Source organism: Bufo bufo, chromosome 6 (genome assembly GCF_905171765.1).
Source record: "Bufo bufo chromosome 6, aBufBuf1.1, whole genome shotgun sequence".
Taxonomy (NCBI): domain Eukaryota; kingdom Metazoa; phylum Chordata; class Amphibia; order Anura; family Bufonidae; genus Bufo; species Bufo bufo.
In genome coordinates, this window is record NC_053394.1 from 316,987,665 (window position 1) to 317,014,596 (window position 26,932).

The following is a 26,932-nucleotide window of genomic DNA, read 5'->3' on the forward strand; positions in this document are numbered from 1 at the left end:
TAGATCATCAATATTTCAGCACTGCACAGCCCCTGTAATGTGAGGGCCTATTCCTGCAGCACATCTCAGGTAAGGCGTCTGGTTATGGGCCATCATTAATCCTACCAGTGCATACATGTATATTCACCTTTTCAATGGTGTTGTCCTTTGCATATAGCCAGTTATAAGTCCTGACATGCTGATGAGTATGAAGAGAGTAGGCCAAGAGCTATTCTTGCTGCTAATCACATAGAACAGCCGCCTCTGCTGCAATGGGGTGGCTTTAGTGGTCTCCTAGCTGAGCAGAGGACTTGTGAAGGAGGTCTTCAGCACTTCAGCTTGAGGGACCTTCTTTACAGCACTTGCTGGAGTGAGGCAGCTAATAAAAGCTCAGATAAAGGTATGCATACCCTGCCCCAAAGCTCCTACCTGGCACTGTTAGCTGGTACCGCTGGCCGACTGTCTACTACAGACACAAAGGAAGTTCCCGTTTCCTCACACTACACTATAACAGCTATGCAACATGCTTTCTTCATATCCATGTGTCAAAAGTACAAATGACCACCACTATGCCTTAGGCCTCTTGCACACGACTTTATGGCTTTTTCAGTATTTTGCGGTCCGCAAAAAATACAGATGATGTCTGTGTGCATTCCGTTTTTTTGCTGAACCGAACAGCTGGCCCCTGATAGAACAGTACTATCCTTGTCCGTTATGGTTCCGTGAAGGGTCCCTATACTGAATGCAAAAAACAGAACGGAAAAAAAAAGTTTGTGTGCAAGAGGCCTTATTCTAAGGGCTCATGCACACGAACGTATTTTCTTTCCGCTTCCGTTCTTTTTGCGGACCGTATGCGGAACCTATCACTTCAATGGGGCTGGAGAAAATACTGAAGTTACTCAGTGTGCATTCCGTTTGTCCGCATGGCCGTTCCGCAAAATAGTGCATGTCCTATTATTGTACGCAAATCACGGTTCAAGGCCTCATTCAAGTCAATGGGTCCGCAAAAAATACGGAACGCACATGGAACATACGTATTTTGCAGATCCACACTGTAGAAATGCCCAGCCCATACTGCTCATGTGTTTGGTGATTAATAAGTTACTGTTTCCTTTTCCGATCCGCAAAAAACGGATCAAATACGGAAACCATATGGATATGTTTTGTGCAATAACGGAACAGAAGAGGACTTAAATCAGAGAAAAAAAAAACAACTCAGATACTGAACAACGGATCCGTGAAAAACGGACCACAAAACAACCACGGTCGTGTGCATGAGGCCTAAGTCAATAGCAAAAGAACTCTATAGCGAAAAAAAATAAAAGGAAGTACTTGCTCACTAACCACCTAAAATGCATACAGTAGGAAGGGGGTTAATATAATTCACGCAAGAAAATTGGCATAAATTATACCTTAAACCTACACCAACTCCTATATATTTCAGTGCTGGTGCACGGACAGCCCGAGATGCATCACATTTAAGAGGCGTGCACCTTTTAAAGGGGTTGTCCCATCTCAACATTTATAGCATATCGCCAACTCTGAGACCCCCTCCTATCTCAAGAATGGGGCCCACAAAGTGAAGAGCAACTGCGTATATATGGTCACCCTTCATTCACCGCCATTTTCAAAAATATCCGGAGTGTATATGCTTAGCTATTTTTGTAAGTCCCACAGAAGTGAATGGGGTGGATGCTGTGCAAGCGCGACCAACTCTCCGTTCATTGCTATCAGGCCGCTGTAAATCGCTGAGCCACTGATGGGCTATTTTTGGAACTCCCATAGCGGTGAATGGAGGGTGGCCACGCATTCACAGCTGCTCGCCTTCACTATGGAGGCCCCATTCTAGAGATAGGAGTGGGTTCCACAACTATCTGCCATTTATGGCATACCCTAGTGAGATGGGACAACCCCTTTAATAACTGTGCCGGTATCTGACACCAGTGGACCACAGATGAAGACTGGCAAAGTTGTCCGGGAATACATAAATTCTAACAGGTGTCTGCCTCCCCTCCTGAAAGGATCAAACCTGCTCTTCTCATACCCCAAGGTTACGGTCCTCCTCCTTGGCGCTCATGTCCCCATCCTCCTCCCTGGCATGGTCCCCTGATCGCCTTCAGCTAACCGCTGGCTCCAGCAGTGATGTGTCCACAAAAGACATGACTCCGCTGATGCCAGCAGTTGGCTGAAGAGGATCAGGGGGCATGCCGATGGCAGAGAGGAAGAAAACAAACAGCAGACTGGAAGATGGAGACGCAGGAGCCAGCGCGGAGGACTGTTGCGTTGGGGAGTAGGTAGGTATGACCCTTGCAATAGGGGATGTATTCCCGACAATGGGAGTTGTCTGGGCTAAAGATACCGATGTCCTATCTTCAGGATAGGTCATCAATATCAGATCAGTGAGGGTCCGACACTGATGACCCCCCACAATCAGCTGTTTTGTGCAAAGAGGAAGCAGCAGTGTCAGCATCACCTTCCGAGAGCTGCAGGATCCCGGCACGACCACTACATAGATGGACAGAGTCTTCTGCATTCTGAATCTACACTGTACCATTATCACCATGGATACCAGAAACGGGGGGGGGGGGGGGGGGGGGGGTGACAGGTCATCAATATCTGCTTCCGGATAACCCCTTTGTTATTAAGTGCTCTTGTTTGTGGGACACTCCACTGGCTATTATAACCCATGAAAATGGGGGCACTCCAATATTTTTAAGCAGATTTATATTTAAAGGGAACCTGTCACCGGGATTTGGGGTATAGAGCTGAGGACATGGGTTGCTATATCACCGCTAACACATCCGCAATACCCAGTCCCCATAGCTCTGTGTGCTTTTATTGTGTAAAAAAACAATTTGATTCATATGCAAATTAACCTGAGAGGAGTCCTGTCCCTGACTCATCTCACATACAGGACTCATCTCAGGTTAATTTGCATATGTATGAAATCAGGTTTTTTTACACAATAAAAGCACACAGAGCTATAGGGACTGGGTATTGCGGATGTGCTAGCGGCCATCTAGCTGCCCATGTCCTCAGCTCTATACCCAAAATCCCGGTGACAGGTTCCCTTTAAGCCCCATTCACACTTAGTGGAATCCAGCCATTTTCTTGAGTTAACTGGAGGGGCTTTATGTGTGAATGCAAACATCCACAAACTCTGTCCGGGACTTGACCCAGACTTTCTCCGCAGAGCCCTAGTACTAAGGCCACTTTCACACTCACGTTTTGGGCGCATCCGTCATTGATCTGCAAAAACTGATTTGTTACAACAATACAACCGCATGCTTCAGTCATGAACGGATCCATTTGTATTATCTGTAACATAGCCAAGACGGAAACTCCATTGAAAGTCAATGGGAGACGGATCCGTCCCCATTGACCTACATTGTGTGCCAGGACAGATGCGTTTGGCTCCGTTTCGTCAGACGGACACCAAAACGCTGCGTCCGTCTCCAAAGCGGAATGGAGACTGAACTGATGCATTCTGAGCGGATCCTTATCCTCTCAGAATGCATTAGGGCAAAACTGATCTGTTGTGGACGCTTGTGAGAGTCCTGAACGGATCCGACAAACGGAAATTCAAAACGCCAGTGTGAAAGTAGCCTTACTCCGAGTGAGCGCATGTGTGAAAACAGCAGTAAATGTTCCAGAAAATCACAGCGGCCATGCCTAAAGTTCCCGCCCCGTGCCTAGGGACCTGGAACATTTCCTCTGTAGTGAGAACGCACCCGACATGGCACATCTCCGGGGTAATAGCTACATGTGTGAAGGGCCAACGCCAGTAAATCTCCGGACCTGATCATCTGGAAATATTCCAGAGTTTAGGTGTGAAAACAGCATTAGGCTACTTTCACATTAGCGTTTTCAATTCCGCTATTGAGATCCGTCATAGGATATCAATAGTGGAAGAAAACGCTTCCGTTTTGTCCCCATTGATTGTCAATGGGGAAAAAAAACTGAACTAAACGGAGTGCACCAAAATACATTCTGCTCCGTTGCGTCCCCATCACGAACAGAAAAACATTACAAGCAGCGTTTTTCTGTCCGCAATGTGGTGTGGAGCTCTGACACAATAGAAAACGGATCCGTCCCCCATTGACTTTCAATGGTGTTCAAGACGGATCCGTCATGGCTACAGAAGACATAAGCCAACCGGATCCATTCATGACGGATGTATGCGGTTGTATTATGGTGACGGAAGCCACAGACACCGATTATATGAGAAAGAAGCTTCTAGCAGCCAAACCACAAGCAGGATGGATGGATAGATAGATAGATAGATAGACAGACAACAACAGACGACAGACAGGCGACAGATAACAGATGGATAGATAGATAGACAGACAGACAGACAGACAACAGATAGACAGACAGACAAACAGATAGACAGACAGACAGACAAACAGATAGACAGACAGACAAACAGATAGACAGACAGACAGACAAACAGATAGACAGACAGACAGACAACCAGATAGACAGACAGACAGACAACCAGATAGACAGACAGACAGACAACAGATAGACAGACAGACAACAGATAGACAGACAGACAGACAACAGATAGACAGACAGACAGACAACAGATAGACAGACAGACAGACAACAGATAGACAGACAGACAGACAACAGATAGACAGACAGACAACAGATAGACAGACAGACAACAGATAGACAGACAGACAACAGATAGACAGACAGACAACAGATAGACAGACAGACAACAGATAGACAGACAGACAGACAACAGATAGACAGACAGACAGACAACAGATAGACAGACAGACAACAGATAGACAGACAGACAACAGATAGACAGACAGACAACAGATAGACAGACAGACAACAGATAGACAGACAGACAGACAACAGATAGACAGACAGACAGACAACAGATAGACAGACAGACAACAGATAGACAGACAGACAACAGATAGACAGACAGACAACAGATAGACAGACAGACAACAGATAGACAGACAGACAACAGATAGACAGACAGACAACAGATAGACAGACAGACAACAGATAGACAGACAGACAACAGATAGACAGACAGACAACAGATAGTATATACTAGAGAGATAGATACTTAGAATAATAACAGATAATAGGTATGATATGAGATGGATATACCAGATAGATAGTATATACTAGAGAGACAGATACTTAGGATAAGACAGTTAGATGCATATATTACTTGTGGCTCGCAGATACTGCTGTCACCCAGAAGAACAGATGAGGAGAGGTGACCGCAGAGGTCAGTGCACACACGGCGGTACAGGATACAGATCCCCAGCACTATCCCTCCTATGGCCAGGCCGGTGAAGATATTTCTCGTCCGCAGCCTTCCTGAATTCTTCGCCCAGTAAGCCATCTCCCTGCTCCGTATCTGCTCTCTGGCCAGCTTCTCCTGCTCCATAGAGCCCGGCCCCTGCGCGCTCCCCTTGTCCGCCATGTCTAAATGTCACCCGCGCCGGCAGATGACGTCACTACTAAGCTTCGGGGCGTCTCTCGCTGGACGTTTAAACATTGCTAAATAATGTATTCTTATTCTTATTATTTTACAACACCTTACAAGAAACGCTGTCAGGTTTTAGGAGCGATGACGTCCGCTATAAATTCAGCTCGGACTGGCATACTGCCCACAACAAATATGGCGCCGGCGTAGGTTGTAACTGGATCTAAGTTGCGTAATTCCATACCAATTTGCTTATAAAAAGAGAACGTGAGGGACAATAATCGGGAGTGGAGGTGTCTGTATTGTTTTCATGTAGGGATTTAGAAGGTCACTCTTTTAGTGTGTTTTCTAGGAGTGAGGGTTCCCACAGCAACCAATTGGTTCGCTGCTTTCAAACTCCAACTGTCCTGTTACCTGCGATCTGATTGGTTGCTCCTTACCTTGTGCTGATGTCCGCCATAGTTCCAGTTTATGAAGAAAGGCAGACAGCTGATATATATATCCGCCAAGTATATAGACATATAGTGTACTGCATGTATAAAATAACTCCTGTATGTTATAAAGCCAGGGTCAGGGGGCTAAGGTGACACATGGCACAAGGACCTGACAGGAAGCATACAATAGGCAGAAGGAGTATTCCGGAAGAAAGCACGCCTTGCCGTCTTCGCTAATGACTGGTGGCAGTGCCCCCCTCACGGATATTCTTTCTATTAGACAATCTGCACATGATCATAAATAGACAGGGGGGAGGGGGCAATGGAGGGGCAGTAAGGCTGATGTGACCCTAGAATGGAGGATTGGGTGCCGCAGGTCATGATACGCTGGTAGCCAAGATGGCGGTTGTCTTATGGCCTGTGGCAATGGGAATTCTATGGAGGTAGCAAGGTGAGACTTTGCAGTCGTGAAAGAGGGTTCCGTCAATGTGTGGGAAGGGCAGGTGGGTGCAGGGTGGGCACTAATCTGGGTTTTGTTGTGCCACCCTAAAACTGTACTTACGTTTACTGGCTTCGTTCATGGCCCTGCACTCCAGTAGTATGGCATATGGCAGTACAGATGTGGGGTCCACTAGCTACATGGTAGAGGACTCTGCACTTTTGGCGGTAAACCTCTGGTACATGTTAGGCCTGGGCAGCCAAAAAAACCTTTTGGGAGGTGGCGGTAGAGGTCTTGTCTGTTCATCTGCTTGTTTTATGATGAAATGGGTCGGAGTCTCTAGAATTTAGCAGAGTGACCTCATATTTATTTCAGATAAAGTAGTGGAAGGCCCACCAGAGATTTGTGTCCGCTTCCAGTGGTTTCCTTTTAGCTTAGACCCATAAATAACACGTCTCGTGATAAATCAGATGCAAAGACCCTTAATCACAAGGAAGCATTGGTTGTCCACACGATAGCGGGCTCACCTCACTTGTGAAATAACATCGGTTGGTGGCCCCTTCGCTGTGACTGACAGCCGGCTGTTCGGCAAAGCCAGCCGAACTCTCTGCATAGGCCACTGTCAGTACAGCAAAGGGGCAGGGAAGGGGGCACGGTTACGTAACTTGAAACAAGGAGGCCGCTGCCCCCGTGACTTCAAGCATGTGCAGAGAAGCGCGCCGACAGGGGATAAAACAACGTTTTCAGTATCTGCCATCAGGAAGAAAGGCATCATCAGAAACACACTGCTGGCTACACACAGGTACTGCTGGCGGCTTGGGATGGTTTTGGGAGGTGACAGGTTCCCTTTAAAGTGTTTTTCTGATTTCATAATTAAAGGGGTTTTCCGGTTTCACAAAATAAATAAATAACAGCAGTGTTCAATACTGTACAGAGCAGGAGCTCCGTACAGTATTAGAATGTATTGGCTCCGATGAAAAAACCTCCTTGGCTGTGACGCTCTGCGCTGCGATTGGACAGAGCTACAGCCAGGGAGAAGGAGACGCCCACTGAGAAAGACTCAGGCTCCTCCTCGTTGTTCCGATACTCCTCATTATAATGCAAGGCGCCAAAATCAACGGGACGCCACAGTGGATGAACGACGACGGGGGGGTATCTTTTGAAGAAAAAAAAAACAGCCATGGCATCAGTGGGGGCCGCCCTATAAGGTAACACCCTAATTAGACTTTTGCAAAGCTGATGAAAGGTCCTGTTTTAAGGAAGAAACCACTGTTGAAAGCAAATAAAAAAAAAAAAGCGAGACTGGAATTTGCTAAAATGCATGTTGACAAGCCACAAAGCTTCTGGGAGAATGTCCCTTGGACAGATGATACAAAACCGGAGCTTTTTGGCAAGTTGAGAGAAAAGCATACAAAGAAAAGAACATTGGGGCACATCTATTAAGATTTTAGACGCCGGTCTTAATAAACCCCTGTATTGCCAGTGGATCCGCCGAAGTTATGAAGAGGCGCCGGCCTCTCCATAACTTTGGGGCATCCAGCGACAGTTCTAAATGTAAGACAGCTTCCGAGTTGTCTTACATTTAGACCATTTTCTAGGCCTAAAACAGGCGTAAACCAGCCTGTCTTCATCACCCATGCCACGTCCACAATTTTTGACTGGGCATGAACGGGGAAAAGTTGCAGACTAACCAGCGGCGCAATTTTTTTTTAAAATGCTTTGTGTAAAAGTAGCAAAACTTTAAAAGAAACGATATAAAATTGGTATCTCTGTAATCGTACTGACCAGCAGAATAAAATGTATGTTATTTTCCCTGCACGGCGTTCACCACAATAACAAAAATCAAAAAGCAATGGCAGAGTTGTTGCCTTTTCTTTATCCTGCTTCATAAAAAGTGATCAAAACAGTTGTATTTACCCCAAAATAGAACCAATAATAATGGCAACTCATTCTGCAAAACATTAGTTCTCACACAGCTACGTTGAGAGAAAAAGAAAAAACATATGTTTCTCAGAAAATAGCTGTACTGGTACCCAGAGGCTGTTGACAGCAACATGGCACTCTTAAACCAATCCATCAAAATCTGCGCTGCAAAAGCCAAAAGGTGGTCTTTCCCCTTTGAACACTGCAACATGCCCAAACAGCACTTTACGTCCACATACGTTCTAACAATTTAAGGGCTGTGGTGTGAGGCTTAGATAGCACAAGCTGGACATAGCTTATTGGGGCCGAAATGCCATATCTGTGGAAAACGTACAATATTCACTTTGCACAGTTGCCTGCTCATTAATTTCTGCAAAATACTTGCGCTGTCAAAAAGCTCACTCCACCCCTTGATAAATAACTTAACAGGTAGTGTATCTATGATGGGGTCACTTATTGGAGGTTTCCTCTGTACAGGGACCTCAGTGTCACGGATGTTCCCGCGACAGGTGGCAGGAGATCAGTGAGACTGGCAACACGTGGTTTGATCTGACATGTTTTCCGTTTGGATCAAATGACGTCTGTGTTGTTTCGGGTGCTTGCCACACCTTCTTTCCCCAGGTGTGGCTATTGGGGTCATTTAAACTTCTCTATTTATAGTTTCTTCTCCCACAATGCTGTGCGGTTTATAGCTTCTGTTTGGACCTTTGGATAGATTGTAGTTGGATCTCGGCTGAGTTCCTGGTGCTTCCATTGCTCCTTTGAAGTTAAGTCTTTCCTTTCCCCTTTGTATTTTGTTTAGGTTCCTTGTGTTGCATTTCCCTATTGTTTGTATTTGGCCTGAAGGAGACCCCTGTTCGTCCTTCCTTTTGGAGGAACAGGTAGTCTCGTCCCTACCATTAGTATCAGGGTCCTATAGGGCTTAATAGGACAATAGGTATTCCTTTGTATGAACTCACCTACCTTTGGAGTCTGTTCATACTGGTAGTCAGTCAGGATTTTGGTTAGGGTTTTCACTAGGAGGTGTCCATTTTCCTTCCCTAGTTCTCAGGCCTGATTCTCTGTTCCCCCCTTCCCTCCTATGCTGGTGTGGTGTTTCCCTCCCACACCAAAGCGTGACACTCAGGGGGTCTGCAAATGTGATGTAGTACCCAGAAACCATTCCAGCAAAATCCATGCTTCAAAAGCCAAATGCCGCTCCTTCCTTTCTGAGCCTTAACGGATGCCCATACAGCACCTTACGCCCACATTTATAGCATTTTCACACCCCGCCTATCAATTCAAGAAGTCTCAGATGGCACCAGCTGGGCACAGCATATTGGGCACTAAAATGCCATATCCTTGCGATAAAAAAAAGGAGGATCACAGCAGCATATCCGGAGTATGTTTAATCAAAAGCCTTGAGTGCGTACAAAAGCAAAATACGACGTTTCGGCTACGCAGTAGCCTTTATCAAGCATGTATACAATATAAATAGCAGCCTTAAATACTCATATATGGTCACTCCTACATCCTGATGGAGCCAATCACCTACGGGCTCCCACCTACTACACACAGGTGCATAATTAAAAACAGCCCAAGGACGAATCAAAGTGTCAGTGCTTAATTAGTGCAAAATGCATACCTTATACATGGTAAATAGCATCTGGCAAACACGCGTGTGACCGCGCTCACCATCGGCTAAATTTGTCATTTATATGATTGAATGTCCCTGTAGCTTAGTCTATGTGGGAGAAACGACCATGGAAAATAGGGAACATATTAACAAGCACAAAAGCACAATAAGGAAAAATGTATGGATAAACCGGTGGCTAAGCATTTCAACGACTGTGGTCACTCTATCAATCAATTGCGATTCCGGGTCATAGACTCTGTTGATATTTTTAGAAAAGGTAGTGATAGAGAACGTATGTTGAGAAAGAAGGAGTTAAAATGGATTTTCACATTACAATCTCTGCAACCCCAGGGACTTAATATTGAATTTAATGTGACTAATATAGATAGTTTTCTGGAATCCAGCGGTGGTGCTGAGCTCCTCATCGGTGTCCATTCAGATAGGTATTATACTATTCCCTCTCTCTAGTATGGACTATGTTATGTGGATTAGCACCGTGGTGACGTAGGCACCTGGCCTTATAATGCAATATTATGCATGAGACATTGTTTTGTCCCGATATTTGCATATGCGGCTATTGGCGATCTCCACATACACGGTTCGATGCATGATTGTATTCACATGTTACTTACAGGATTTTGTTTGTCATGTGATGGTCATGTGATAGGTGATCACTCCATCAGGATGTTGTCACGGAAGGTGTACAGCAAACTAGAAGACACAAAAGGAAGATCCGGCTGACTGGATTCAAAACTAAGGAACCAAAGGGATAGCCCTGCAACAGACCTGGCTCTCTCCCTAAACTGCTCAGCCTATGCAAAATTCTCAATGGTAGAAGATCGCATATCCTCGTACCTCGACTGAATAACCCCTGAACACCCTATAATAGTGAGGGGACACGACCACCGGCTCCCTACACTTGATACGGAGGGAGTCAGGGTCTCCTGGGATCCAGCAAACAGGAAAATACAAATGAATAAACAAAACTTGTCTGTAGAAGACTCAGTAGTAGCATCCAGCATGCATATACTCCAGGAAGTTGTATAAACCGCAAAGTGATGCAGTATGGGAAGGGATTTAAAGGGATGCAATCAGTGCAACTACAGGACAGCTGAGAGAGGCTAACGAGATGAGAAAATGAAAGCAAAACAAAAGGAACCTCGAGGAGGTTCTGAAGGACGTCTGTCAGAGCTTCTCAGATGTCTGGTGGTGACAGATGTGGGAGTGACCATATATGAGTATTTAAGGCTGCTATTTATATTGTATACATGCTTTATAAAGGCTACTGCATAGCCGAAACTACGTATTTTGCTTTTGTACGCACTCAAGGCTTTTGATTAAACATACACCGGATATGCCTCTGCGATCCTCCTTTTTTTCTACAGTTCTGTGGACTGCTGTGGATCTGCGGTCTCATTGCGGCTGATGCATTCCGGGTTTGGTCGATGACGTCCGTTTGTGCTGCTCTACAACTTTCTCTGTACACATATCCTTGCGATAAGTCATCAATATCGGACTCTTGGGGGTCTGACACTAGGCACCTATACCAGCAGCCGGCTGAAGTCTGTAAAAACACAGTGAACGAAGCCAGAAACAGAAGTGTACTGCAGCTTAGCTCCCACTCACCTGGAGTTTATAATATACTCAAAATGTTATGGCAACCCCTTCACGTACTACATTCTGACACTGTTTCTTCTGTATTTGTTGCAGTCCAAGGATGAACCAACTTCCAATTATATCACAAAGAGCTTCACGACATCCTGAAACAATATTTGGAATAGCCCCCTTTGATGTTATAGCAGACATTCTCATTGGCTTGGCAAATGACAATGAGCGTATTCTGGACCACTTATCAGAGTATGCCGGCTCATTTAAGCAACCAAAAGTGATAGGTAAGTACTTGGTTAGCTAAGGATGTTTATATATACGGTGGGGCAGATTTACTAATCCTAAAGATGGCATAAATTCAGACCGGCTGACCAAATTTAAACACAGCATAGATGTGAACCAAATTTATCATGGTGGATCATGCTGGATCAAAGATCTAGGGGTCATTTATTAAGACCGGCGTTTTAGACACCGGTCTTAATAACCCCTATAGCTGGTGGTGGATCCGCCAAAGTTATGAAGACGCTGGCCTCTACATAACTTCGGCATATCCAGCGCCAGTCTAACTGTAAGCCAGCTTCCTAGTTGTCTTACATTTAGGCTCCATTCACACGTCCGTGGTGTGTTGCGGATCCGCAACACACCCGCCCGGCACCCCTATAGAAATGCCTATTCTTGTCCGCAAGCTGCGGACAAGAATAGGACATGTTCTATCTTTTGCGGAGCTGCGGACCTGAAGATCGGGGCCGCGCTCCGCAAATGCAGGTGCTGACAGCACACTGTGTGCTGTCCGCATCCATTCCGTCCCCATAGAAAATGAATGGGTCCGTACCCGTTCCGCAAAATTGCGGAACGAATGCGGACCCATTTGCGGACGTGTGAATGGAGCCTTAGACCATTTTCTACTCCTAAAACAGGCATAAAAATTGATGAATGAGACGGACCTGCTGGCCTGTCCCCTTCCCCGTCCATGACACGCCCACTTTTTTAGACCTGGCGTGAGCGGAAAAAAGTCTGAGATAGCAACTCAAATAACCTTTGCATCGCAATCTGCACCAGAAATATGCCTAATATAGGCGTATGTCTAATAGTAAATGACTCCCGTAGTGCATAGTTAGACACATTTGTCTATCTTTATCTTTATACAAACTACTGGTTGGCTTAGTTGTAGACAAAATTTTACGCCAGAATTGTAGCATCATTTTGGTGCAAAATGGCACATATTAGGTCCCACCCCTTGTCAGTGAACCACGCCTCATTAAGCCAATTCCCCTCATAGGACTAGGTGCAGATAATATCTGCAAACCTTGATGCGCAAAATTGCGCCACCTTTTGGCTTAATTTATGCCTAAATCTAGGTGCACTCACATTAGTAAATTTGGGCTAATGTCTGGTGCATGAAAGTTTTTAAAGCCCCATCTACATGTAGCAGAAAAATTCTGTGCAGAAATCAGAGCATGCTGCAGGTTTGTAATTCCTCAGCAAGGTTACTATGCTGTGGAAATGACACTGATTAACATAGTGGATTTGCAATGCATATGGTGAAATCTGCGCGAAAGTCCACATATAAAACTGAATTTGCAGGAGAAAAAGGTTAGGTAGAGTTGGTCTTACCTTTAGGCCTCTTGCATACGAACGTATTTTTTTTCCTTGTCCGTTACTAGTTTTTTACGGACTGTATGCGGAACCATTTACTTCAATGGGTCCGCAAAAAAAAAAACGGAAGTTACTCTGTGTGTATTTCTTTTCCGTATGTCCATATTTCCGTTCCGCAAAAAAATAGAACATTTTCTATTATTGTCCGCATTATGGACAAGGATAGTATTGTTCTATTAGGGGCCAGCTGCTCTGTTCCGCAAAATACGGAATGCACATGGATGTCATCCGTATTTTTTGCGGATTCGTTTTTTTCGGACAGCAAATTACATACGGTCATGTGCATGAGGCCTTAGGGGGCTGTTTATTTAGGATCCTAATCTTTTGTATCCATATCAATTTTATTACAGAACTGGTCTTCCTATTGTCAGTCCACTGGTGTCAGGACAACTCTACTAAGTACCAGGCAGTGGAATTATTAGACAGGTACAGTTACTAATCCGTTGTAATCGCAGCGTACACCTTGTCTATTATTTCTCTTGCTTATATAGCACTGACAAATTCTGCAGCACTTTAGAGATAGTGCGACAAATTTACTAATAGTGGAGCATTTTACACTGTCTAAGAATATGAATGACAGTCTTAAAGGGGTTATCCAAGGCCTCCCCATATGTCCGGGCCCCTCACACAGATAGTACTTACCTTGCTCCCCGTCACCCGCTTCGCTTCTGCAGTATTTTCCTGTCATGCAGATAAAGACATCCGCCATCGGGGGGGGCAGCCAATAGCAGGCCGCACAGGGGCGAGACTCCCTAGTGTCACCCTGGCTGCCAAAGATGCCAGATGTTTTCATCCGCGCGACGGGGAGATGCAGCGGCGCCCGTGCCGGCTTAAAAAGCGCCACGGGTGCCGGGGAGTGAGGTAAGTACTATCTGTGTGAGGATACAACATAGAACAAAACATACAATGCAACAGCTCTCTGCAAACTAAATAAAGTACTAAAATGCATTATAATTGCTAATGCTATGCTTATAAATTACAGATGCTTGGCAAATACATTTTGTACAAAATTATTTGAGCCCGTCTGTCACATGTCAAGGCGATCTCTGTAAGACGGAAACCTAACACTAAATTCTACCTGTTATGTGCCATGACGGCTACCATACAATTCAGGGAGTTTAGGTTCCACATGCATGCTGGGCCCACTTTAATTTTTATCATCTTTGGTGCCATTAGCAATTATAATGCATTTTTGTACTTTATTTGGTTTGCAGAGAGCTGTTGCATTGTATGTTTTGTTCTATGTTGTGTTTTCAGCCATAGCAACGTGCACCTGTGCATTGGGATGTACTAACTGACCCCTTTTTTTTCTTTGCTATCTATGTGAGGGACCCGGGCATATGGCGGGTCATTATAGGTCTTGGATATCCCCTTTAATATTAGACAAATGTATTATTCTGGCGCATGGAGCTTTGTTAATTTGGAGTATTGTAAATCATGTGGCAAATTTATGCTAGAGATCTGTCCAAAAATTTGCCTGTGCTCCAAATTTTTGTCTTTGTGCCAAAAATCAGTGTTGCAAAAAAGTGTCCATGCGCCAATAAAAAACCTGTCCATTCTAAGTCTATGCCACCTATAAGTTGCCATAGTTTTACTCCAAAAATGTGCCAAAATTTTGTTGCATGGGGCACATTTACGACATGCCCCTTTCACAGAGCGGCACACCTCTTTCCCACAAAGCCACACTTCTTGTCGGGCAAGTTGTAAAAAGCTTAGAAAAGTGTGTAAAACAGTTGGTGAATGTGATGCAAATCATGCACACCATATTTTTCTTATTTTTTTGGTGCAAAATGTACCCAAAAAACTGGTACATTTTCAATAGTAAGTCTTCCCCTTTGTCATCCACTCACTGTCCCCCATGGAGCTCACAATCTAAATTCTCTATCAGTATATCTTTGAGAGTATACCCATGCAAATATGGGGAGCCCATACAAACTCCATGCAGATGTTGCCCTTAGTTGGATTTGAACCTAGGTCCCCAGTGCTAACCACTGAGTCACCATATCACCTGCTCTCTATCATTCGTAATATAAATCATTTCTAATTGAATTTGACATGAAAATAGGAATCTAGAAGACCAGACCAGCCCACTCAGGTTGGAATCACACGTGCAGTTTTTTGTCAGCCTTTCATACAGTTTTTTGAGCGAAAAGCAGGAGAGGATTCGGAAGGAATAAGAAATCTAAATGTAGCACTATGGCCTCTTTACACTGTCAGTGTTTGATCAGTGATTTCCATCAGTTAGGCCTCTTTCCCAAGGGCGTCTGCGCGAGCACAGTCCGTGGGGCAGCCGCATCGGATCGCGGACCCATTCACTTGAAAAGATAGGACATGTGTTATCTTTTTGCGGAAAGGAAGTACGGGACGAAACCCCACGGAAGCACTCCGTAGTGGTTCCGTTCCGTGGTTCCGTTCCGCACCTTTCCGCATCTCCGGACCCATTGAAGTGAATGGGTCCGCATCCGTGATGCGGAATGCCCACGGAACGGCGCCTGTGTATTGCGGGTCCGGGCGCACATGCCCGTGGGAAAGAGGCCTGATTATGAGCCAAAACCAGGCGCAAGTCAAAAATACAGAATCGAAATCTTTCTATTGTACCTTATCTCTGTGACATTTTTTCAGCTTCGGTGCATTTTTGTGTCTATGCCGTTTTTTGTTTTTGTTTTGTTTTTCAGGCATTTTTTCCATCACCTTCTCCACAGGAAAAAAAAGTGCCTAAAAAAAGACCATAAAAAAAACAACAAAAAACATGTGACATGAAAAAAAAAAAAACATGCCGTTTTGATGGCTTTTTTAGCAACAAAAAAACCTGACAAGCCAAATTCATGGATGGAGCCCTACAGGTGCACTCAGATGTAAAGGTTGGGATGTGGTTCTTGCCACACCGTATGGCGCACAGGAAAAGACGCATGCATTTTTACGATTCATTGCTGCAGTTGTTCAGTTACAATAGGTGGAACTCATTGACACTGTGGCAATTAGCTGTAAAAACGCATGTGATTTTTGCTGCACAATTCTTGGCAAGAACTGAACCCTACCCACCATGTCTGAATACACCCTAATACGTTAGCTGGGCGAAGCTGGCCCCCCTTCAATCGGCACAAACAAAAACTCCAGTGTGTTTCTTTAGAGCTACGTTTGTGCTGTTTTGTGCCGCAAAAATTAACATTTGTGCTACATTTATTTCAAAGTTATTAACCATTTATTAAAAGGTCACCAAAAGGTCACCCAGCCCCCCACCACAGCCAAAAGACACGAAACCGGGCTGGTTGGTTAGTGCTACGTTTGTGCTATAAAAATGATCATTTGTGCTGCTTGATTTTATGAACTCCATTAACAGGGCTGAAGCAGAAGTATCACTGACTATCAAGAAGTAGAATAGTAAAATGTGTCTTAAACATTTCTATTCTACAAATCGTTTTACAAACTGTAGATCATAAAGTTTTCATGAAAATCAATGACAAATGAAGAACAAATAAACCAAAACATAGAGATATCCATATTAAGTTCTGACTTTTTCACCGTCTTGATTAAACGGCAACTGCACGTGTCCATGGGAAGTGCATAAAAAAGTAGATTATCTCAAGCTAAAACCTTTGCTAACTACGCTTAACAAATGGTAATTGGGAACTACAAGCAGCTAATAATCCCAAATCGCCTGCACTCCATACAGCGTACGGACCTTGAGTAAGAGGTTGGTGCTTGAAGTGACAACATGGATGGCGCTGTGTCAGATACAGTCCACAATAGAAGTCACCAGCGCTGGATGATATGTGCAAGAAGTAAAACACTTTTCTTTTATTCATTCGTCAGTCACATGCGTCAAACAGCCAACGTTTCGGGGCCACACAGGGTCCCTTCTTCTGGCCAACATAGTGACGGTCACTATCAACTTATAACTGCATTAAAACTGCACCTGAAATGACACCAAAAACGGCAAAATACTCTCAAGTAGATTGACTCCTCACCAATAATTCCAGCTGACAGTAACAGTAATGTCTACTCTCTTTCAGATTCATGATCTTACACGTAGAGGAGCTATACAAATCCAGCGCTGAGAGCTTGAATGTGATGGAATCCTCCAAAGTCAAGAGTTGGGGTTCCCTAAAGGCCAGTTTATGTGATAAGTTCATGCTCCATATGGCGTCCTGTATTCAGATCACAAGCAAGTTACATTTCCACTCCAAGGTTAGATATCTCGTGTAATAAGTTTAAGACCACACAGTGAACACACATGGCCAAGCTCTGCCCACACACGGTGGCCAAGAACTGCACATTTTTACCGCAAGGTCATGTGACCAGGAGCTGACGTTCATGGGTGGAGCTTGGCTGCGTGCACTCAGCTGCACCATGTGGTTTTAGGCTAGGGCTACATGACATTTTGTTGCACCAATGTCGCGCGACAATTTTTATAATGATATTCTATGGTGTCGCACTGCGACATGCTGCGACTGAGACACGACAGTAGCAAAAAATCCATCCAAGACTTATTGTCCTCGTGTAGCTCTAGCCTTACACTTGTGCCACTCAAACCAGTACAATACAGGCCTGACTACTGGTTTTCTGATTTCTTTGCTAGATGTTAAAATACTGCTCTTTGATAAATGACCCCCAATGTCTTTATAGGTAAATGACTATATACATGCGACTTAGATTTGCTGTTAATTACAGGTCATCAACAACCCCATGGTTCTGCAGTTTTTGCGCTCGGCGGGTTACTCTTATAAGAGAGAGGATCCTCTGAGATCTGAACTTACAGTGTTGAAGACTCTTAATTTCCGTATGAATATCCACTCTCCTTTCGCGTATGTAGAAATGCTTCTGGAGGTTTTAGGTAAGTGCTGTAACCCTGGGACTTAAAATGACTTTTCTATCTAGGCTTGATTTGCAGTGTTGTGACTGAAATGCGGTTTCAGACGATTCTTTAGTAAATGTTTCTATGATATTAAATCTATTTTGCTAAATTGAAAGCACTACATTATATTAATGTGCATTTCATATATGTGCATCTTATCATAACTTGAGTTTTTTATGGCGAGTTATTAATTACGGACTACTACTATAGAGGGTGCCCAAATCCAAACCCTATCTAAAATACTTAGGGCCAGGGACATAGCTATAGTGGGTGCTGAGGTAGCAGTCGCTACCGGGCCCAGGAGCCTGAGGGGGCCCAAAGACCCTTGTGCGGCATAAGAAGACACCGGTATTATAGAAAGTGCATGCTGGGACGGTTCTGTTATAGATTTTGTACTGGGGCCCAGAAGGTTTAAGTTAGTCCTCTGGCTGGAGGGAAGGGGTAAGGTCAAGAATTTAACATGGGGGGGGATGCTGTTACAATTTTTGCCTCAGACAGCACGAAGGCTATGTGCTTCCTGGCCCCTGGGGGGCCCAAGCTGAACTCTTGTACCAGGGCCCATTCACACAACCATATTTTTCTGTCCGCATCCGTTCTGCAATTTTGCGGATCGCCATGTGGACCCATTCATTTCAGTGGGGCCGCAAAAGATGCATACAGCACACTGTGTGCTGTCAGTATCCGCACTTCCATTCCGTGGCCTGCAAAAAAGATAGAACATGTCCTATTCTTGTCCATTTTTGTGGACAAGAATAGACATTTCTATCTTATGGAAGGACTCTCCAAACAGCAAAATGTGGAACGCACACGCCCGGTATCCCCGTGTTTTGCGGATCCACAGTTTGCGGTCTGCAAAAACAGATACGGTCTGGTAAATGAGCCCTTAATCACAGCTTATGTACAGATGCACTCGGCATGTATGTACTGCACTGCTGTAGGCTGAATGTGTATATGTAAGGACACAGAGTCCCCGCTGTTATCTGTCAGGAACTGAACATTGACACAGAATATAATGCAATTTTACAGAACATTTAATGCCCTTAGAAATGAAACTTACGAATATTATGTATTTAAAATACACATGCATCCATGGGAGTGCATCCTGTCACAAAAGTTGTGATTTCAGTTGACTGTAATTTTGAAGTAACTGGGAACAGTCATGTGCAAGTCACCTTCTAATGGAACTTGGCAGGAATCACATTGCTTAAGTTGCTGCCTCATGCTAGCATCAAATGGGCCATGCATATTAATGCCTAGAATGATTGAATTTATGTGATGGTGTAAGCCATGTACCGGTGTGGACCCCCAAGGATACAGCGAAGTCACAAACAAGGAAAGCAACTCTGACAACAGCTTTTTCAAAAACAGAATTTTACTAACACGTGATAATAAACACAACCACAAATGCTGAGAACATAGAATAAATTTACATACACCCAGCCCGAAGGCTGAGACCCCCTGTGTTGCAGAGCACAGTGCCCTCTGATGGATGCCAGCGGAAAGTTTGCAGTAATTTACCTACTGGCGGGCACAACTAAAACTGCCTCGCTGTACCTATTACCCCAAAACAGTCTCTAGGCACCAACACTGCAGTGAGATGCGTGCACGATCTTACCGACACGGGTCTGCTCTTTATCCACTGATGTCTCTAAACTGAACAACCAGTCTCTCCAGCAAACATGAGGTCCCACAGGGCAGGGTATGCAGCTTGTTCCTTAGCTCTTGTCAGCCTTCCTGGAAATAATTCTCCTTTTCCTGGACAGGATCTGGGTCTTGTACAATGATCAGCTTCACTCAGCTGCAGTCACTGAGGGGGTCCTCTTTCTCCTGGATCCATCAGTTTGTCTGCTCACACACAGTATCTCAGCTCTCAGCTCAATTCTAAGATGGCTGCTCCTTCTCCATGCTCTGAAAAACCACACCTCTTATGAACATGGAAATATATATGCAGTCAGCTGTGCCTAGCAAACAGCAGCATCTTGTGGCCAAACAGCAGAACGTCAGTCAGAACATTTAATTTAATCCACACACAGTGTTCGAACAATGAGAGCTGTTTCTCAATCTCAAAAGGGCATCCTTAAAGGGGTTGTGCAACAACCAGACCTGTAAAGGGAAGATTACTTCCCCGCTTCTTCTTCTCCTGGGCCGCGATGCTCTGCTGCGCTCTCTCAGTGTAAACATCTGGTTTGATTGTGTCGCAGCCAATTACTGACCACGGCGGTGACAGCTCCACTTACATCATGGGAAATGGTCCCATAATGCAAGGGGATCCGGTCTCTGCCGCAGCCACTCATTGGCTTGGCCAGTGTCAAATCAGATGTATACATCGGGGGAGCACAGCAGAGCATCAAAACCCAGGAGAAGGAGCGGGGAGCCAGTACCAGGAACCCTGGTAAGTAATACTCCCTTTACAGGTCCGGTAAAGGGGGGATTGCCAACTCTCCCCCCCCAATTCTTGCACAACCCCTTTAAAGCCCCTTTTACCTGGGCCAGTGATCGGGGCAGTTATACCACGGAATGCTCCTTCTTATTAACTGCCTTGTGTAAAGGTGCCGCAGATCATCAGATGAACAAGCCCCATACAGCAGAACTGACTGCTGCATGTAAATGTAATTTTCACTTCTTGTAATGAGCAGGCAATTATCGGGAATGAATTATTCTTTCCCAATAATTATCTGCTGTGTTTGCCCATGTAAAGGGGTCTTTACAGTCCCCTGATCGCAGATGAACATAATGAGGGGTCAGGCTTGTCTGGCAGCAACTTCTCTTCCTCTCCATAGTGAAATAAACATGTACAAAGTAATTGGAACATGAATATTTATGGGGGAGAACGAAGAGTTACTGTGAGCTGAAGGAGCGCGTGCCTAGCTGTTATCACATCTGTAAGGCAGCATTAGACCCCCAGTGATCAGTCAAGGAACGTCCATTAAAGATTTTTTTTGATCAGTACTTTGAATATTAATAATTGTACATGTACAGTCAGGACATTTCACCATGCTGAGCTCTCCTACTGGTGAATTGCGAATTTGTTCTGCGGTTGCATGTAATATACACCGTAATGGGGTCGTCCAGGACTAGAAAAACATGCCTGCTTTTATTGCAAGAACAGTGCCACACCTGTCCATAGGTTGTGTGTGGTATTGCACCTCAGCATCAATCACTTCAATTGAGCCGAGATGCAATACCAGGGACAAGCAATGGACAGATGTGGTCCTGTTTCTGGAAGAAAGCACCCATGTTTTCTCTAATCCAGGAAACCTCCAGTACAGTTGTGTTTTCCATCTATAGAGCATAATGGCTGTTCTCTGCCGCTGAAGGACGTACATAATATGTGTGTAATGGTCATGGATTTGGTTTATTTACGGAGAACCCCTATGTATGAAGCTCTTCTAAAGGCATCTGTGGACGTCTCCACGCCAACTAGTTTACAAAGGTAAGGGTATTCATTTCTGATAATTCCTTCATGGGGGTAAGACTTGATTGAAACTGTCATCCAAACCGGGAGCATGTGTAATACAGACTATTAGAGATATTGTATGCGTGTGCACTGTTTGCTCCTATTTATTTTTATTTTTTTTTCTGATTGAGAATTCATTACATTCTTTGTGTAGGAGCAAGTTTCTCTCAGTTAAAGAAGATCAGATGTTCTTGGGTACCGGAGTCATTTCTGCCAGTACCTTCATAGTAAACCAAGACGCCTGGAATCGGGTAACCAACCATCCTCCCATATTCCTTCTACTCACACAATAGATTTTTTTGTAAATTGACAATAAATAGTGTTCTGTGTAGAAGGGCTCATGCACACAACAGTGTGCCGTCCGGGCCCGTATTGCAGCCCGCAAACAGTGGGTCTACAATATACTGGCCCTGGCTGTTTCTGCACCGCATCTCAGATGAATGGGTCTGCAATCCGGAAGGTCCGATGCGGAACAGAGGCATGGAACCCCGCGGAAGTACTACAGAGTGCTTCCGTGGAGTTTCTCTCCATGCACTACTTTTCTGCAGTGCGGACAGATCACGGACCCATTCAAGTTGAATGAGTCTGGATCCGTGTGCGGAATCGGCATGGATGTTGCCCATGCATTGAATGGAACAGCTGTCTGCATGAGGCCTAAAACTGGACACTGATGGAAACAGGTATCCGGATGATGTACTAAGATACTGTTGATGCCTGCCACATGGAGGAGGGGAAAAATCATTGCGTGATTGGGAGAGATAAAAGGACTGCCCCCACAATACACATTTATCACCTATTCACAAGAATTTTAAATGGGTTCCCCCAAAATTGACAGGATGGGTGGTAACTGATCACTGGGGCCCCTATCAATCACAAGAACTGGGGTTCTGAGCCCTCTGGTTCCTCCTCACTGCACAACTTCAGTAAGGATAAGTTTGAATGAGGCAACACATGTACCCTGATGATCCTTTCAAAGTCCATGGGACTGATGGAGATGGCAGGGTACAGCTCCATAGACTGTGAATAGAGTGGCAGGGTGCGTGCTCAACCTTCTCTCCTTTTAATTTCTTCTCACTGTGGCTGAGCAGAAAGAAGAACAGGGCATTCCGGACCCTTGTCCTAGGGATCAGATATTTATCACTTCATTTTGTGGACTGTAGGAACTGTCAATTCTGGGAAAACTTCTTTAAAATCCTTGTATCCCAGAAAGCTGCAGAACATGCAGGGACTGGTAGTGTTTCATCAACAGGTCTGAACTGCAATGATGATCTCTGGCTTTCAGGGATACAGTTACACCCGAGCTTTGCAGTAGAGTTCACTGAAGCCATTTCAAGTGGTCAGGCTATAAATATTTTACATACACGGTTTTCATGTCGAGTGCCTATTAGATCGAGCAATTTTTGAGCCAGTTAATGGGAACAAGTGCCCATAGGAATGCTCATTCCCAATAATTGGCCTGTATAATCCTGCCACCAATAAATGAGCAAGTGCTGATTTGCATCCTTCATCAGGATGGGCAGCACAGCTTACTGTGTAAGGCTAAGGCTACACGACAACATTTGTCGCAGTGATGTACAACATTTTTTGTAACGATAGTCTATGGTGTCGCACAGTGACACAACAGTTGCACATACAGTACAGACCAAAAGTTTGGACACACCTTTTCATTCAGAGTTTTCTTTATTTTCATGACTATGAAAATTGTAGATTCACACTGAAGGCATCAAAACTATGAATTAGGGCTCTTTCACACTTGCGTTCTTTTCTTCCGGCATAGAGTTCCGTCGTCGGGGCTCTATGCCGGAAGAATCCTGATCAGGATTATCCTAATGCATTCTGAATGGAGAGAAATCCGTTCAGGATGCATCAGGATGTCTTCAGTTCCGGAACGGAACGTTTTTTGGCCGGAGAAAATACCACAGCATGCTGCGCTTTTTGCTCCGGCCAAAAATCCGGAACACTTGCCGCAAGGCCGGGTCCTGAATGAATGCCCATTGAAAGGCATTGATCCAGATCCGGCCTTAAGCTAAACGTCGTTTCGGCGCATTGCCGGATCCGACGTTTAGCTTTTTCTGAATGGTTACCATGGCTGCCGGGACGCTAAAGTCCTGGCAGCCATGGTAAAGTGTAGCGGGGAGCGGGGGAGCAGCATACTTACCGTCTGTGCGGCTCCCGGGGCGCTCCAGAGTGACGTCAGGGCGCCCCAAGCGCATGGATCACGTGATCGCATGGCACGTCATCCATGCGCATGGGGCGCTCTGACGTCATTCTGCAGCGCCCCGGGAGCCGCACGGACTGTAAGTATACCGCTCCCCGCTCCTACTATGGCAACCAGGACTTTAATAGCGTCCTGGCTGCCATAGTAACACTGAAAGCATTTTGAAGACGGATCCGTCTTCAAATGCTTTCAGTACACTTGCGTTTTTCCGGATCCGGCGTGTAATTCCGGCAAGTGGAGTACACGCCGGATCCAGACAACGCAAGTGTGAAAGAGCCCTTAACACATGTGGAATTATATACATAACAAACAAGTGTGAAACAACTAAAAATATGTCATATTCTAGGTTCTTCAAAGTAGCCACCTTTTGCTTTGATTACTGCTTTGCACACTCTTGGCATTCTCTTGATGAGCTTCAAGAGGTAGTCCCCTGAAATGGTTTTCACTTCACAGGTGTGCCCTGTCAGGTTTAATGAGTAGGATTGCTTGCCTTATAAAAGGGGTTGGGACCATCAGTTGCGTTGAGGAGAAGTCAGGTGGATACACAGCTGATAGTCCTACTGAATAGACTTTTAGAATTTGTATCATGGCAAGAAAAAAGCAGGTAAGTAAAGAAAAACGAGTGGCCATCATTACTTTAAGAAATTAAGGTCAGTCAGTCAGCCAAAAAATTGGGAAAACTTTGAAAGTAAGGGCTATTTGACCATGAAGGAGAGTGATGGGGTGCTGCGCCAGATGACCTGGCCTCCACAGTCACCGGACCTGAACCCAATCGAGATGGTTTGGGGTGAGCTGGACCGCAGAGTGAAGGCAAAAGGGCCAACAAGTGCTAAGCATCTCTGGGAACTACTTCAAGACTGTTGGAAGACCATTTCAGGGGACTACCTCTTGAAGCTCATCAAGAGAATGCCAAGAGTGTGCAAAGCAGTAATCAAAGCAAAAGGTGGCTACTTTAAAGAACCTAGAATATGACATATTTTCAGTTGTTTCACACTTGTTTGTTATGTATATAATTCCACATGTGTTAATTCATAGTTTTGATGCTTTCATAGTCATGAAAATAAAGAAAACTCTTTGAATGAGAAGGTGTGTCCAAACTTTTGGTCTGTACTGTATATCTATCAAAGTTGGATTTTGTGCGACTGTCATGTCACAGTCCCAGCATGTTGTAGTGTGACACCATATACTATCATTACAAAAAATGTTGCGCAACATTACTGCGACGCGTCGCAGTGTAGTTGTACCCCTTTGTCACGCGTCATCGTGTAGCCGTACCCTAATCAGGCATGTGCTGCTGATATTTAGTAGTACTGAATGAGGAACGACTGCGATTGGAATCGTTCCTCCCGCTTTCACTTTGCATCGGCCAGTGGACATGTTTATTGTTCATCAACGCTCATCCGATGTATGTAAAACTATGCAAACACATAATCTCTTGTGTCATTCTTCTGTGGTAAAATCAGTTAGGACAATTTCAGACGAGTGTATTCGGTGTGGGAAATAAGCTCTGTGTGGCAGCAGTATTTCCAGAACTGAACACTGCTTCTGTCACATGAATTCACAGCATTTTAATGATTTTTAATGCTGTGTGTTTCTGCCTAACCGTGGCTGTACCAAACTGTACTGACAGCATTATGTGAGTACAATTTAGTACAGCCACGGCTGGGCAGGAACACACCATTATAAATCATTGTGTCACAGGAACAGTGTTCAGTCCTGGAAATACTGCTGTCACATGGAGCTTATTTCCCGCACTGAATATGTTTCTCTAAAATTGCCCTTAGCTTCATTTTTACACGGGCAGATATTCTGCTTTTGCTCATTTATCAGATGATCTGCATCATCGGGAGGCAAAACTCTTCCAAATTGTACGGATAAAAGCCAAACCCTTAGGCCCCTTTCACACGGGCGAGTTTTCCGCGCGGGTGCAATGCATGAGGTGAACGCATTGCACCCGCACTGAACCTGGACCCATTCATTTCTAAAGGGCTGTGCATATGAGAGGTGATTTTCACGCATCACTTGTGCGTTGCGTGAAAATCGCAGCATGCTCTATATTGTACGTTTTTAACGCAACGCAGGCCCCATAGAAGTGAATGGGGCTGCGTGAAAATCGCAAGCAAGTGTGGATGCGGTGCAATTTTCACGCATGGTTGCTAGGTGACGATCGGCATGGGGACCCGAACTTTATTATTTTCCCTTATAACATGGTTATAAGGGAAAATAATAGCATTCTTCATACAGAATGCTAAGTAAATTAGGGATGGAGGGGTTAAAAAAATAAATAATAATAATTAAACTCACCTCATCCACTTGTTCGCGCTGCCCGGCTCGTCTTCTTTCTTCTTCTTTGATGACCTGGGAGGAAAAGGACCTGGTCCATCACATGATCCATGAGCGCAGAAGACAAGCCGGGCTGCGCAAACAAGTGGATGAGGTGAGTTTAATTATAATTATTTTATTTATTTTTTTAACCCCTCCATCCCTAATTTACTTAGCATTCTGTATGAAGAATGCTATTATTTTCCCTTATAACCATGTTATAAGGGAAAATAATAAAGATCGGGTCCCCATTCCGAGTTTTATTTTATTTTTTTAACCCCTCCATCCTTAATACTACTCTGTATTAAGAATGCTATTATTTTCCCTTATAACCATGTTATAAGGGAAAATAAAAATCTACACAACACCGATCCCAAACCCGAACTTCTGTGAAGAAGTCCGGGTTCGGGTCTGGGTTCCAAACATGCAGATTTTTTTCAAGAGTGTGCAAAACACATTAAAACACTTTGCACTCGTGCGGAAAAAAATAAAAATAAAATAAATAAATCGCACATTTTCCCGTGACGCACCCGCATCCTATCCGGCCCTCACACGCGACGCCCGTGTTAAAGAGGCCCTACAGCAGGCATCTCAAACTCGCGGCCCTCCAGCTGTTGCAAAACTACAACTCCCAGCATGCCCGGACAGCCTACAGGTATCAGCCTACAGCAGGGCATTGTGGGAGTTGTAGTTTTACAACAGCTGGAGGGCCGCGAGTTTGAAATGCCTGCCCTACAGTGTATCAGAGAATTAGCAGCACTGACCTGCCTTCACTAAAATATCTTTCCAGTTGTCTCTTTCTTTGTTCTTTCGATATTTTCTAAAATGTTTCTACCCATTTCCCCTTTTAGGTTCTGGAGCACTTGAGTAACATCACAGGCATTTCAGTAAACTCAGTGTTTGAACTATGCTCTGCCATCCTGAAGCACTGTGTAGGAGATACTGCGCTGCTCAGTCATTAG

At 44.7% G+C, this 26,932-nt stretch overlaps 1 protein-coding gene across 1 annotated transcript; it reads left to right on the forward strand.

The window, feature by feature from the left end:
- The first annotated feature begins 2,183 nt into the window (after window positions 1-2,183).
- Window positions 2,184-26,932, forward strand: CNTD1 (cyclin N-terminal domain containing 1). Its single transcript, XM_040438475.1, has 8 exons — window positions 2,184-2,269; window positions 11,565-11,746; window positions 13,469-13,544; window positions 17,132-17,306; window positions 17,790-17,952; window positions 21,262-21,406; window positions 21,585-21,681; window positions 26,822-26,932. The coding sequence occupies exons 1-8, from the start codon at window positions 2,184-2,186 to the stop codon at window positions 26,930-26,932; spliced, it is 1,035 nt and encodes a 344-aa protein (XP_040294409.1).

Excerpts from the sequence above, each read along its gene's own strand:
- CNTD1 (XM_040438475.1), top strand. The coding sequence starts at position 2,184 with ATGCCGATGGCAGAGAGGAAGAAAACAAACAGCAGACTGGAAGATGGA. Across the intron at positions 17,307-17,789 it reads AGTTACATTTCCACTCCAAG|GTCATCAACAACCCCATGGT; the intron begins GTTAGATATCTC and ends TGTTAATTACAG. Across the intron at positions 21,682-26,821 it reads ACCAAGACGCCTGGAATCGG|GTTCTGGAGCACTTGAGTAA; the intron begins GTAACCAACCAT and ends TTCCCCTTTTAG.